The sequence below is a fragment of the Lactuca virosa genome, chromosome 8, assembly GCF_052849685.1.
Source record: "Lactuca virosa cultivar CGN04683 chromosome 8, Lactuca_virosa_CGN04683_v6, whole genome shotgun sequence".
Taxonomy (NCBI): Eukaryota; Viridiplantae; Streptophyta; class Magnoliopsida; order Asterales; family Asteraceae; genus Lactuca; species Lactuca virosa.
The window spans coordinates 35,204,914-35,215,944 of record NC_136433.1 but is presented as its reverse complement, the minus strand read 5'-3'; the positions used below and the strand labels follow the sequence as shown (position 1 = coordinate 35,215,944).

The 11,031-nt window shown below is 41.1% G+C and overlaps 1 protein-coding gene across 1 annotated transcript; it reads left to right on the top strand.

Annotated features, from left to right (window-relative positions):
- Positions 1 to 7,716: 7,716 nt before the first annotated feature.
- On the top strand, positions 7,717 to 10,789 carry LOC145130235 (uncharacterized). The gene is made up of 6 exons (XM_079065069.1): positions 7,717 to 8,335; positions 8,443 to 8,753; positions 9,458 to 9,703; positions 9,767 to 9,919; positions 10,010 to 10,147; positions 10,715 to 10,789. Exons 1-6 carry the CDS (start codon positions 7,717 to 7,719, stop codon positions 10,787 to 10,789), a joined length of 1,542 nt encoding a protein of 513 aa, XP_078921195.1.
- Positions 10,790 to 11,031: the final 242 nt, after the last annotated feature.

The window sequence follows — 11,031 nt, the reverse complement described above, 5'->3', positions numbered from 1 at the left end:
ATGAGACGAGAACGGTTTACACCAAGTTCTCAAAGTGTGAGTTTTGGCTACGAGAGGTCCAGTTCCTCGGACACCTCGTTAACCAGGAGGTGATTTTGGTCGATCCGGCCAAAATCGAGGTGGTTATGCAGTGGGAGGTTCCGAAATCTCCCTCAGACATCAGAAGCTTTTTGGGATTGGCAGGGTACTACCGGAGATTCATACATGACTTCTCCAAGATTGCGGTACCCCTCACTCGTCTGACGAGGAAGGGGGTGGATTTCCGGTGGGGCCTTGAGCAGCAGAGGGCGTTTGAGACCCTCCGACAGCGGTTGTGCGAGGCCCCAGTCTTGACACTCCCGGAGGGAGTAGAGGATTTTGTAGTGTTCTGTGATGCATCCATCACAGGTTTAGGGGCGGAACTCATGCAGAGAGGGCGAGTGATAGCTTATGCGTCGCGGCAGTTGAAGCCGCATGAGACGAGATACCCTATGCATGGCTTGGAACTGGGGGCGGTGGTGTTCGCCCTCAAGATGTGGAGACATTACCTTTATGGGGTCCGCTGTACCATTTACACGGATCACAAGAGCTTGAGACATATCATGGATCAGCCGAACCTGAACATGAGGCAGCGTAGGTGGCTGGATGTAGTCAAGGACTATGATTGCAAGATCCTTTACCACCCTGGTAAAGCAAATGTGGTTGCAGATGCTTTGAGCCGCAAGTCAGCTGGGTCTTCCACCCCATCGGTATGTATGAGGATAGCGGTGGACTCTCCGCTTGTGAGTTTGATCAGAGATGCCCAGGCTGAGGGCATGCGAACGGAGAATTGGAAGCTGGAGAGGATCAAGGGTGAGAATACCCGGTTTGAGCAGGATAGTCGGGGATTATTGACCCGATGCAGTCGGGTTTGGGTTCCGATGTCTGGTGGGGTTAGGCAGACGGTTACAGAGGAGGCTCATAAGTCTCATTTCTCTATTCACCCGAGGGCCACCAAGATGTAACGGGATTTGCGTTTGAGCTATTGGTGGCCGTGCATGAAGCAAGAAATCGCTTGGTATGCCGAGAGGTGCTAGACCTGTAGGATGGTCAAGGCCGAGCACCAGAGGCCGCATGGCAAGCTGCAGCCTCTAGAGATTCCCATGTGGAAATGGGAACAGATCACGATGGATTTCATTACCAAGTTGCCGAGAACGACGAAGGGATTTGATGCGATATGGGTCATTGTGGATCGATTGACCAAGAGCGCCCATTTCTTGGCCATACGGGAGAGCTCATCGGCCGAGAAATTGGCCGACGTGTACGTTCGCGAGATCGTGTCTCGCCATGGGGTTCCCGTTTCCATTGTCTCTGATCGAGATGTCAGGTTTACCTCCCGTTTCTGGCAGAAGTTTCACGAGGAGCTGGGTACACGGTTGCACTTCAGCACAACATTCCTTCCGCAAACTGATGGTCAGAGCGAGCGGACCATTCAGACCCCCTAGGATATGTTGAGGGCGTGTGTCATTGATTTCGGTGGGAGCTGGGATTCCCACCTACCGCTTGCAGAGTTTTCCTACAACAACAGCTATCATTCCAGCATTGGCGCCCCGCCATTCGAGCTGTTGTATGGGCGGAGATGTCGCACCCCGGTTTGTTGGGGTGAGGTTGGTCACAGGGTGATGGGTCGGACGAAGGTGGTTTTGCAGACTACCGAGAAGATTCAGCTGGTTAGACAGCGGCTGTAGATCGCTCAGAGTCGGCAGAAGAGTTACGCTGACCGACGCCGATCCGAGTTAGAGTTTCAGGTCGGTGACATGGTACTCCTGAAGGTCTCGCCCTGGAAGGGTGTGATCCGCTTCAGGAAGAGGGGAAAATTGGGTCCCCGATACATTGGGCCGTTCAGGATCATTGCCAGGGTTGGCAAGGTGGCTTACAGACTAGAGCTGCCGGAGGAGCTTAGTCGGATCCACAACACTTTCCACGTTTCGCAGTTGCGAAAGTGCATTGTGGACACGGAGGCAGTGGTGCCACTGGATGACATTCAGGTTGATGAGTGCCTAAATTATATTGAGAAGCCGATTGCCATTTTGGAAAGGAAAGTGAAAGTCCTGCGCAACAAGGAGGTTCCGTTGGTGAAGATACAAAGGGAGCATCGGAGGGGATCCGAGTGGACATGGGAGTCGGAGGCTGAGATGCGGGAGCATTACCCGGAGTTATTCGCTGCAGCAGACTTCAAGGACGAAGTCTAAGTTAAGTGGGGGAGAATTGTAACATCCCAACCGTCAGGTATCATTATTTTCCATTTAGATTTCACGTTTTAAGGTACACTCGACGAGTTGACACTGTGAATCGTCGAGTAGAAGTGGGCCGGGACACGTCATTTAATGAGTGAATCGTCGAGTCGGCATGTGGGACTCGACGAGTAGGAGCTGGCAGTGGAAACCCTCAGTTTCATGGTTTTTTCACCCTATATATTGGACCATTAGCGCTCCCACTGTCCTCTATCACCCCTTGAGAGCCAGAAACCCTAATTTCCGTGAGTGTGATCTTGGAGAGTGTTTTGGAGCTTTGAGAAGTGATTTTTGTGAAGGAAACTTGTAGATCAAGAGGCTAGCATCAAGGATTTTGTGTGGATCCAGAGTCTACTTCAGTTTGGGCATGCCTTGGAGGTAATAAGCTGTTACCTTGACCTCTTTTCTTCTAGAATCATTCATATGTGGAAGCTAGGGCTTTCTTTAGTTATTCATGAAGGGATTTTGGTATGGGAGCTAGATCTGAAGTTGAAACTTCAGATTTGAACCTCTTTTGAGTCCTAAGTCCATAAATTTTCCAGCTCTTGCAAGGATGAGACTCTCCTAAGGTGTAAAGCTCCATTAGAAGCTTAGATTGGTCATTTAGAGCCTTTAGGGCCTTGCATGCGTGTAAAGTTTGCATCTTTACGTGATAAACATCCCTTAGAAGCTTGGATCTATAATCTGGAACCTTGGCATGGCTTAAAAAGTGTCTGCATGGATGAAGGTCTGCAAGGACTCGGCGAGTTGCATAGTCAACTCGGCGAGTCACATGAAGATGGTCATGAACTCGTCGAGTTGATGAACAACTCGGCGAGTCCGATGAAGATTGCATTGGGCTCGGCGAGTCAGTCGACTGACTCGGCGAGACGGCTAGGGTTTTTCTCAAATCTTTGGACACGTATGAACTCGGCGAGTTAAAGGGGAACTCGACGAGCCAACCAAGGATTTCACGACTTCTCGAGTTCAGGAAGGACTCGACGAGTCGGTGAACTGCACTCGACGAGTCGAGTCAACATGGACTGTTGACTTTGACCGTGGACTTTGACTTTGACCAAGAGTTGACCAGTTGACTTCTGAGGGTATTCTGGTAATTTGGAAATTTATGAAAAAGGGTTTTACGGTAACTATAGGTGGTGGAGTTCGTGTTGGTGATCCGGGAGTTGAGCTTTCTAGTTTCACACGACAGTTGTGAGGTGAGTTATCCTCACTATACTAAGGGGTCTAAGGCACCAAGGCCGACCCATTGGATATGTTATCCTATCAGTGTTAGATGTTGCGTATGAGTTAGTGTTGCATGCTACTGATTATGCCAGTTAGGTAGACCTGTAGGACTACCTGTGATGTTATATGATTATTGCATGCTCAGTGGTTATGTTGTATGTTATATGTTATGTGGGATGGGTTGAGGTTGTACTGCTCCGTGCAGTAGCCGACAAACCCTAGGAGCATTCCAGTTACGGGTTAAGGGAGACTCGTACTCTGGGCTCGGGAGCATTCCAGTTACGGGCTAAGGGAGACTCGTACTATGGGCTCGATGGCAAGCCAGATGTGAGCTGTGGGCCCGTAAGGCAATCCAGACTCACACTGTGGGCCCACGGGTAATCCAGTCTGTAAGGCTGTGGGCACATTACATGCTGTTCAGTTTGTTATGATATGTTATTGCTGACATGGTTATGTGGACTGTATGTGTATCAATATTTTGGGGGAACTCACTAAGCTCTCGGGCTTACAGTTGTAGTTTATTGTTTCAGGTACATCAGGGGATCGCGGCAAGGAGAAGGCGTGATCGTACAACTCCTCATGATTTGTTTATGTTTCTGGGAAAACTCTGATATTATATATTTTGAAAACAAATTTGTAAGGATTTTAATGGTTTGAAATGTTTTTTTAAGATTTAATTGGCTTGAATTTTTAGGTGTTACATTGACCTAGGGTTGAACTTGGAGGATGTGGGTTGCTGATTGAGGATTCACCTGTATTGGTGTTAGTCGGTTCGTGGGATTGAGCAGTAAAAGGTGTGAGACTGTTGTTGTAAATGTTCAGTTCTTTAGCTCTAGTGAGTTTCTCACTATGCCACGTATCCCATTGTATATCCTTTGCATGTTAGGATAAAGGTGTTGTTAGATCACAAGTATGTTAGTGGTTGAGATAACTCCTTTGTGTGTGTGTGAGTGTCTATATATATATATATATATATATATATATATATATATATATATATATATATATATATATATATATATATATATATATAAGTAGTATGGGACACTTAGTGTCATTGTATGCTAGACTGGTAGGGTCTTGTATGTTGATCGTATGGTATTGTTAGGGGTTATGTTTGGTTAAGGTAACCGGGGTAGACCGATTATCATGGCTATGTATGATATACCAATGAAGGACTTAATTTAGAAGTGGTCAATGGCAGGGTAACTAGGAAAATCTAGTTAACAAGGGTATGGACATACTAGTATTTGCTAGGTGCTTATGTGACATGTTTATGTGATATTGATAGCTTGGGTTCTATGTAGTTTAAGTTGGATAGCCAGATAACTCTTGTTCTAATACCTGATTGTGATGTTCTTGTCTGATTGTTCACTCTTGGGTGGGCCATCTGTTCTACTGTCTATCAGATCCATGACTACATATGACTTTGTAAACTAATATGATAGACTATGGTTGGATCACAACACTGATAAGGAAGACTGTGGTTAGATCACAACACTGATAGGAAAAACTGTGGTTGGATCACAACACTGATAGGGAAGAGTGTGGTTGGATCAAACCACTGATAGAAAAGACAGTGGTTTGATCAAAACACTGATAGGAAAGAATGTGGTTGGATCACAACACTGATAGGAAATACTATGGTTGGATCACAGCAATTGTATGTAAGACCAGGGTTCAGTCCCTGACAATGGAGTCAAGGGTAGGCCCATATACTCCCTAGGGCAGGGCCGTGTAAGGTCACACCGTATGATCTGATGAGTCAAACACTTTAACACTATCTGTCAACGTCAACATCAACTACATCTACAATGCCACCGTATCAAGCTTATCAGCGTTAGTGTATAGCGTAGTTATTCTATGTAATATTTTGTATATTAGGTAATGATATAGATAAGTATAGAATAAATCACAAATCCGATATCTTTATGATAAGATCGGTTCTTAGTATAGATCTGATATGTATAGATTAGTATATGTACAACATTAGGGAAAATCCTAATTTTGTGAACACTGCTTGGTGTCCTAATTGACTTTGTGACAACCATCTTCTTTGTGAGGACAAAACCTCTTCCTTGGTGAAAGAAAACAATTTGGAGAAGTCTTTTTGTCTTTTAATTTATGCTCTTTATTTTTCATTGTTTAAGTTTCTCTTTAGTCTTTATACTTGAAGTGTATCCGATCGATACAAACCTTTAATTGGTATTAGAGCAGGTTTGTGATACACTCAAGTAATCATGTCGATCTCTCTCACTCCAAAATCAACTATCTGCATCAAGATTCCTCCATTTGATCAACAAGACTTTTCTACTTGCAAATTAAAGGCCATGGAAACTCTCGAGTTCATGGAATTTGACATGCTCGATGTCATTAATAAAGGTCCTATCACCGCTATGCATAAATCAACCAATGATGGTGCCTCTGGTTGTAAGCTGAAAGGGAAATCTGTTCCCGGATACAACAGGGAAGAGAAAGGGATGTTGAATCTTGATGTAAATGTGGGAACTGCTATTGGAAACTCACTTCTATTTTCTGTCTATCGGTTGGTCCAAAACTGCTCAACCGCTCAAGAGATGATGATCACTTTATCATCAACATTTGAAAAGGAAAACTCCTCAGACGATGAAAGTAAGTGTCTCATGGCTAAGATTTTTGAATCTCACGCTGACGATTCACATGACAACATTGGAACCCTTGATGCTGATCTTCCTCACACTGATAAAAATCTCAAGTTAGAATGGGACGATACCTCAACGTATCAGGTAAAAAATCTTGTTCAATTTTATTCTGTTGATCATATCGAAAAGAATGACGCAATCAATCTCTTGCATTTTGATTTATCAGTCTCAAATAAACAAAAATCTGCTCTCAGTCTTGAGTTAAAGAAACTCAAGGAAAAACTCTCTTTTCTCAAAAATTCTCTTTCTATATTAAAATGGGAAAACACATGGATCTCACTGACCAATAATTTTCTTCACACTGAAAAAGAAAAGGTTGTTGATCATGCTAAAAACAGTCAACTTATTTTAAAAAACTGGGCATCTTCTCAGTTTAGTGTCACAAGAATTATTAATGCTCAAATTCCAGATCAGTGTGAGAAAATTCTTGGAGGTGATATAAAAGGTGATGTTTCCTTAAACAAAGTTGTTGAGACTAAGCAAACGTTTTATAATGTTGTCTGTTTAAAAGAAGATTTTAAGTGTAGATTTGTGAGTTCTTATTTATAAATCAAGCTTTAATTGACACTCACTGCTCTAATGATTCTAATGCCATTACCAAATGTGTTTCTAAATTATCTGCTTTTGATCCTTCTCACCAACCTTCTCATCGTGAGTATGTTCTTCCTTCCACTAGAATTTTACTAAAGTTTCCTATATGTAATGGTGAAGTTCATTATGTGAATGATGCATGTTTCCTAAGTGCCCAATTAGCAAATCTAAACCTGAAGATCAATCAAAGTCTTCTACTTCTGATGAATCTTCAATGCATCATGAGCCTCATGAAAAACTAATATATGAGCATACCATCAATGACATTCCTTGTTCCAAAACTAAATCAAGAACTTTTAAATCAAAAAATCAAAGTTCTTAAAACTTAGCAATTGAAAAGAAATCAAAATCTAATGTTAAGGGAAAGAATTCTGGAACCAAGGTTTGTTATCGATGTGGTGATGCCTCTCACAAAGTCGGTGAATGCACTTTTGAAAAGAATTTCGTTCATGCTGAAAACATCATGACTCGCAATGATAAGTGGATCAAAAAGGGAAACTCCTTGAACTGTCACCCTGATGACTGTTATAATATCTTTTCTTGAGTGACCCTTTGCAAATGGGTCAATGTATATTGTGTACATTTTTGTTTGTTTTCTTTTTGTTTTAGGGCTTACTATATATCTTAGTTTCAGGGTAAAGAGCATATTTGGTAATTAGACAGCGGATGCTCAAGACATATGACCGGATTCAAGTCACTTTTGGAAGACTTTATAAAGAAAGATGGTCCGACAGTCACGTATGGAGATAATGGCAACTATGAAGAGATTCGGATCTATCAAGTGCAACTCCGTTGTTTTCAAGAATGTCTCTTATGTGAAAGGTCTTCAGCATAATCTCATTTCTATCAGTCAACTATGTGACGCCGGCTATGAACTTCTCTTTAACAAAAGAGAAGGAAAGGTTGTTGATCAAAATAATTTCACTGTTCTTACTGCAAATTGACAAAACGACGTCTATGTTCTGGATATGTTTTCTGATGACAACTCTTTTTGTCATTGCTTCTTTTCTCGTGCTCAATCTCATCTAAATTGGCTTTGGCACAAGAGGCTATCGCATCTGAACTTCAAGAACATTTCGAAGATTATTGGGAATCAGCTTATAAGAGGAATTCCTAAAGTTCAATTTGTCAAGGACAAGTTGTGCTTAGCATGTGAAAAGGGGAAGAAAACCAAGTCTTCCTTTAAGCCAAAATCATACTCTTATATTGTCAAGCCTTTTCATCTTCTTCACATGGATCTATTTGGATCAGTTCCGGTTAAGTCAAGGGCTAGAAAGATATACACTATTGTCATTGTGGATGAATTTTCAACGTTTACATGGGTTGTCTGTTTAAGAAAGAAGAGTCATGCTGCTGATGAAATCATTGCCCTCATTAAGCAGTTGGAAGTACTCTATGATCACAAAGTAAGGCAATTACGTAGTGATCATGGAACTGAATTTAGAAACTCCTATCTGGAAGATTTTTACTCAATCTCAGGAATTTCTTTGAACTTTTCGGCAGTTATAAATCCTCAGCAAAATGGTATCGCAGAGAGAAGAAATAGAACTATTATTGAAGCTGGAAGAACTATAGTCGTTGAAGCAGGTCTTTCCTTGTCATTTTAGGCTGAAGCTGTCAATACAACTCGCTACACCCAAAACCGGTATGTCATTTTTAAGCGTCATGGGAAAACTGCTTATGAGCTACTGAAGGAAAGAAACCAGACATCTCTTATTTTCATGTGTTTGGATGTGTTTGTTACATCTTGAATCAAAGAGATCGGTGTTTGAAGTTTGAAGGTAAAGCTGATGAAGGAGTTTTTCTAGGTTACTCTAGCATATCCAAGGCTTTCAGGGTATTCAATTTTTCAAGGAAAATTATTGAAGAAACAATTCACGTTAACTTTGATGAAGACTCATTCATTCATGATCGAGTTGATCATCCCTCATCAATTATGAATGAACTTACTTACACTCCCTCTGATCCCGTTCCTAAGTTTTTACCAAGTGACGTTGAGCATGTGGTACCAAACGTTGATCAATTAATCAATTAACAACCTATCTCTGAAGATCATACTGTCATCCCTGATAAAATTGAACCATAAAATCAAGATGACTCTGCTCAAAGTAATACAATCGAAAGTTTAAATCCAATAATTCTCAGAGATCATCCTGAATCTCAAATCATTGGAGATGTAAATTCTGGAATTCTCACCCACAGTAGAGTAAACAACAAATTCTGCATGTTTGTTAATTTTATCTTAATGAATGAACCAAAAAATGTCGCTTATGAATTGAAAGATGATGAATGGATCAAGGCTATGCAGGATGAGCTGAATGAATTTAAAGACATTGTGTGTGCACTCTTGTTCCAAAACCTGAAGGGAAGACTATTATTGGCACTCGTTGGGTTTTTAGGAACAAAATGGCTGAGGATGGAATTGTTATAAGAAACAAAGCTGCATTTGTGGCTCAAGGTTTCTATTAACTTGAAGGGTTGGACTATGATGAAACTTTTGCTCTTGTTGCCAGACTTAAAGCAATTTGCATGTTTCTTTCTTTTTCTTCTTTCAAGAACTTCAAAGTTTATCAGATGGATGTGAAGACTGACTTTCTACATGGTGATCTTCAAGAAGAAGTTTTTCTAAAGCAACCTCCAGGGTTCGAACGTGAAGAATTTCCAAACCATGTGTATCGTCTTGATAAAGTTGTTTATGGTTTAAAGTAGGCGCCTAGGGCATGGTATGACACATTGACAAGCTATCTTATTTCAAATGGATACAATCGTGGAAAGATTGAAAATACTTTGTTCAAAAAGAATTCGGGATCCCATATATTTCTTGCACAAGTGTATGTGGACGATATCATCTTTAGATCCACTGATGAAAAGCTTAGTTCAGAATTCGCAGAGCTTATGTCCAGAAATTTCGAGATGAGCATGATGGGTGAACTAACTTTCTTTTTGGGTTTGCAGGTCAAACAACTAACTGATGGTATTTTCGTTTGTTAAGTTAAATATATTGCAAATATGCTGAAGAAGTATGGATTATCTGGTTGCAAGCCGGCCAAGACTCCAATGTCCTCATCAACATCTATTGGCACTATTCCAAATGGTGCTGATGTGAATGCAACTCTATTTAGAGGAATGATAGGCTCTCTAATTTATCTTACTACTAGTCGCCCTGACATTGTGTTTGCTACTATATTGTGTGCTCATTATCATGCCAGTCCAAAGGAATCTCATCTACTCGTTGTGAAAAGAATCTTTCGGTATTTATAGTTTACACTCAATCTTGGGTTATGGTATCCTCATGACTCTGAGTTCAAGCTGGTGGGATATACTGACTCCGATCTTGGTGGATTTGACATCGATGGGAAAAGTACTTCAGGAGGAGCTCAAATGCTTGGAAATAGATTGGTAAGCTGGTCCAACAAAAAGTAGACATCAATGGTTTTTTCTTCCCCTGAAGCTGAATATGTTGCTGTTGGAAGGTGTTGTGCTCAGATTCTATGGATTCAGAATCAGCTCTTGGACTATTGTCTAAACTTCTAGAAGACACCCATCTGTTGTGACAGCACCAACGCTATTCAGATGATACAAAAATCCAGTGCTACATTCCAAGACCAATCACATCGACATTTGTCATCATTCCATCAAGGACATAGTTCAAAAGGGAAAAGTGGAGTTGTTCTACATCCCATCCATTGATCAGTTCGCTGATACTTTCACCAAGGCGTTGGATGAAAAGACTTTGAACAAATTTATTGCAGATCTTGGCATGCTTTGAATGATTTAATTGTTCTCTAACTTTGAATTTAACATTGCTTCTGTTTGCTTGACATAAAAACACAAAAAAATGCTACTTTTATTATGTTTATAGATGTTTACATAGTATGTTTAAACCTTGTTTATTTACGAGTATTCTTTTTTCTCTTATACATCTTTCTGGCCTATTTAAGATTTGTATACATCTTCTTTCTTCAGATTTTGCAAGAGCTGAAAGATATCAATGATCTTGGTGCTGAGAAAAAGAGCGGCATCATGTCCTCTTCTTCTTGAGGATACCCTCTTTCTCCTCCACTCACTGTTATGGATGCAAAGAGCAACCATCAAAGCAGTAAGTGTTGTTTTCATCTACTGACTCATAATCGGATAAAACCTCGAATGCCCTCATGTTGATCTTGAAGACACAATGGTTTTATGGATCCGAGTCAGTTAACTCGTAGGTTACAAAGACTACTTCTTGCTCTTTTCTTTCCCCTGATGAACATGAACCTTGGAAAGCATCTGAAACACTTCAA

Excerpts from the sequence above, each read along its gene's own strand:
- LOC145130235 (XM_079065069.1), top strand. The coding sequence starts at position 7,717 with ATGTTTTCTGATGACAACTCTTTTTGTCATTGCTTCTTTTCTCGTGCT. Across the intron at positions 8,754-9,457 it reads CAAGTGACGTTGAGCATGTG|GCGCCTAGGGCATGGTATGA; the intron begins GTACCAAACGTT and ends GGTTTAAAGTAG. Across the intron at positions 10,148-10,714 it reads AAATGCTTGGAAATAGATTG|ATTTTGCAAGAGCTGAAAGA; the intron begins GTAAGCTGGTCC and ends TTCTTTCTTCAG.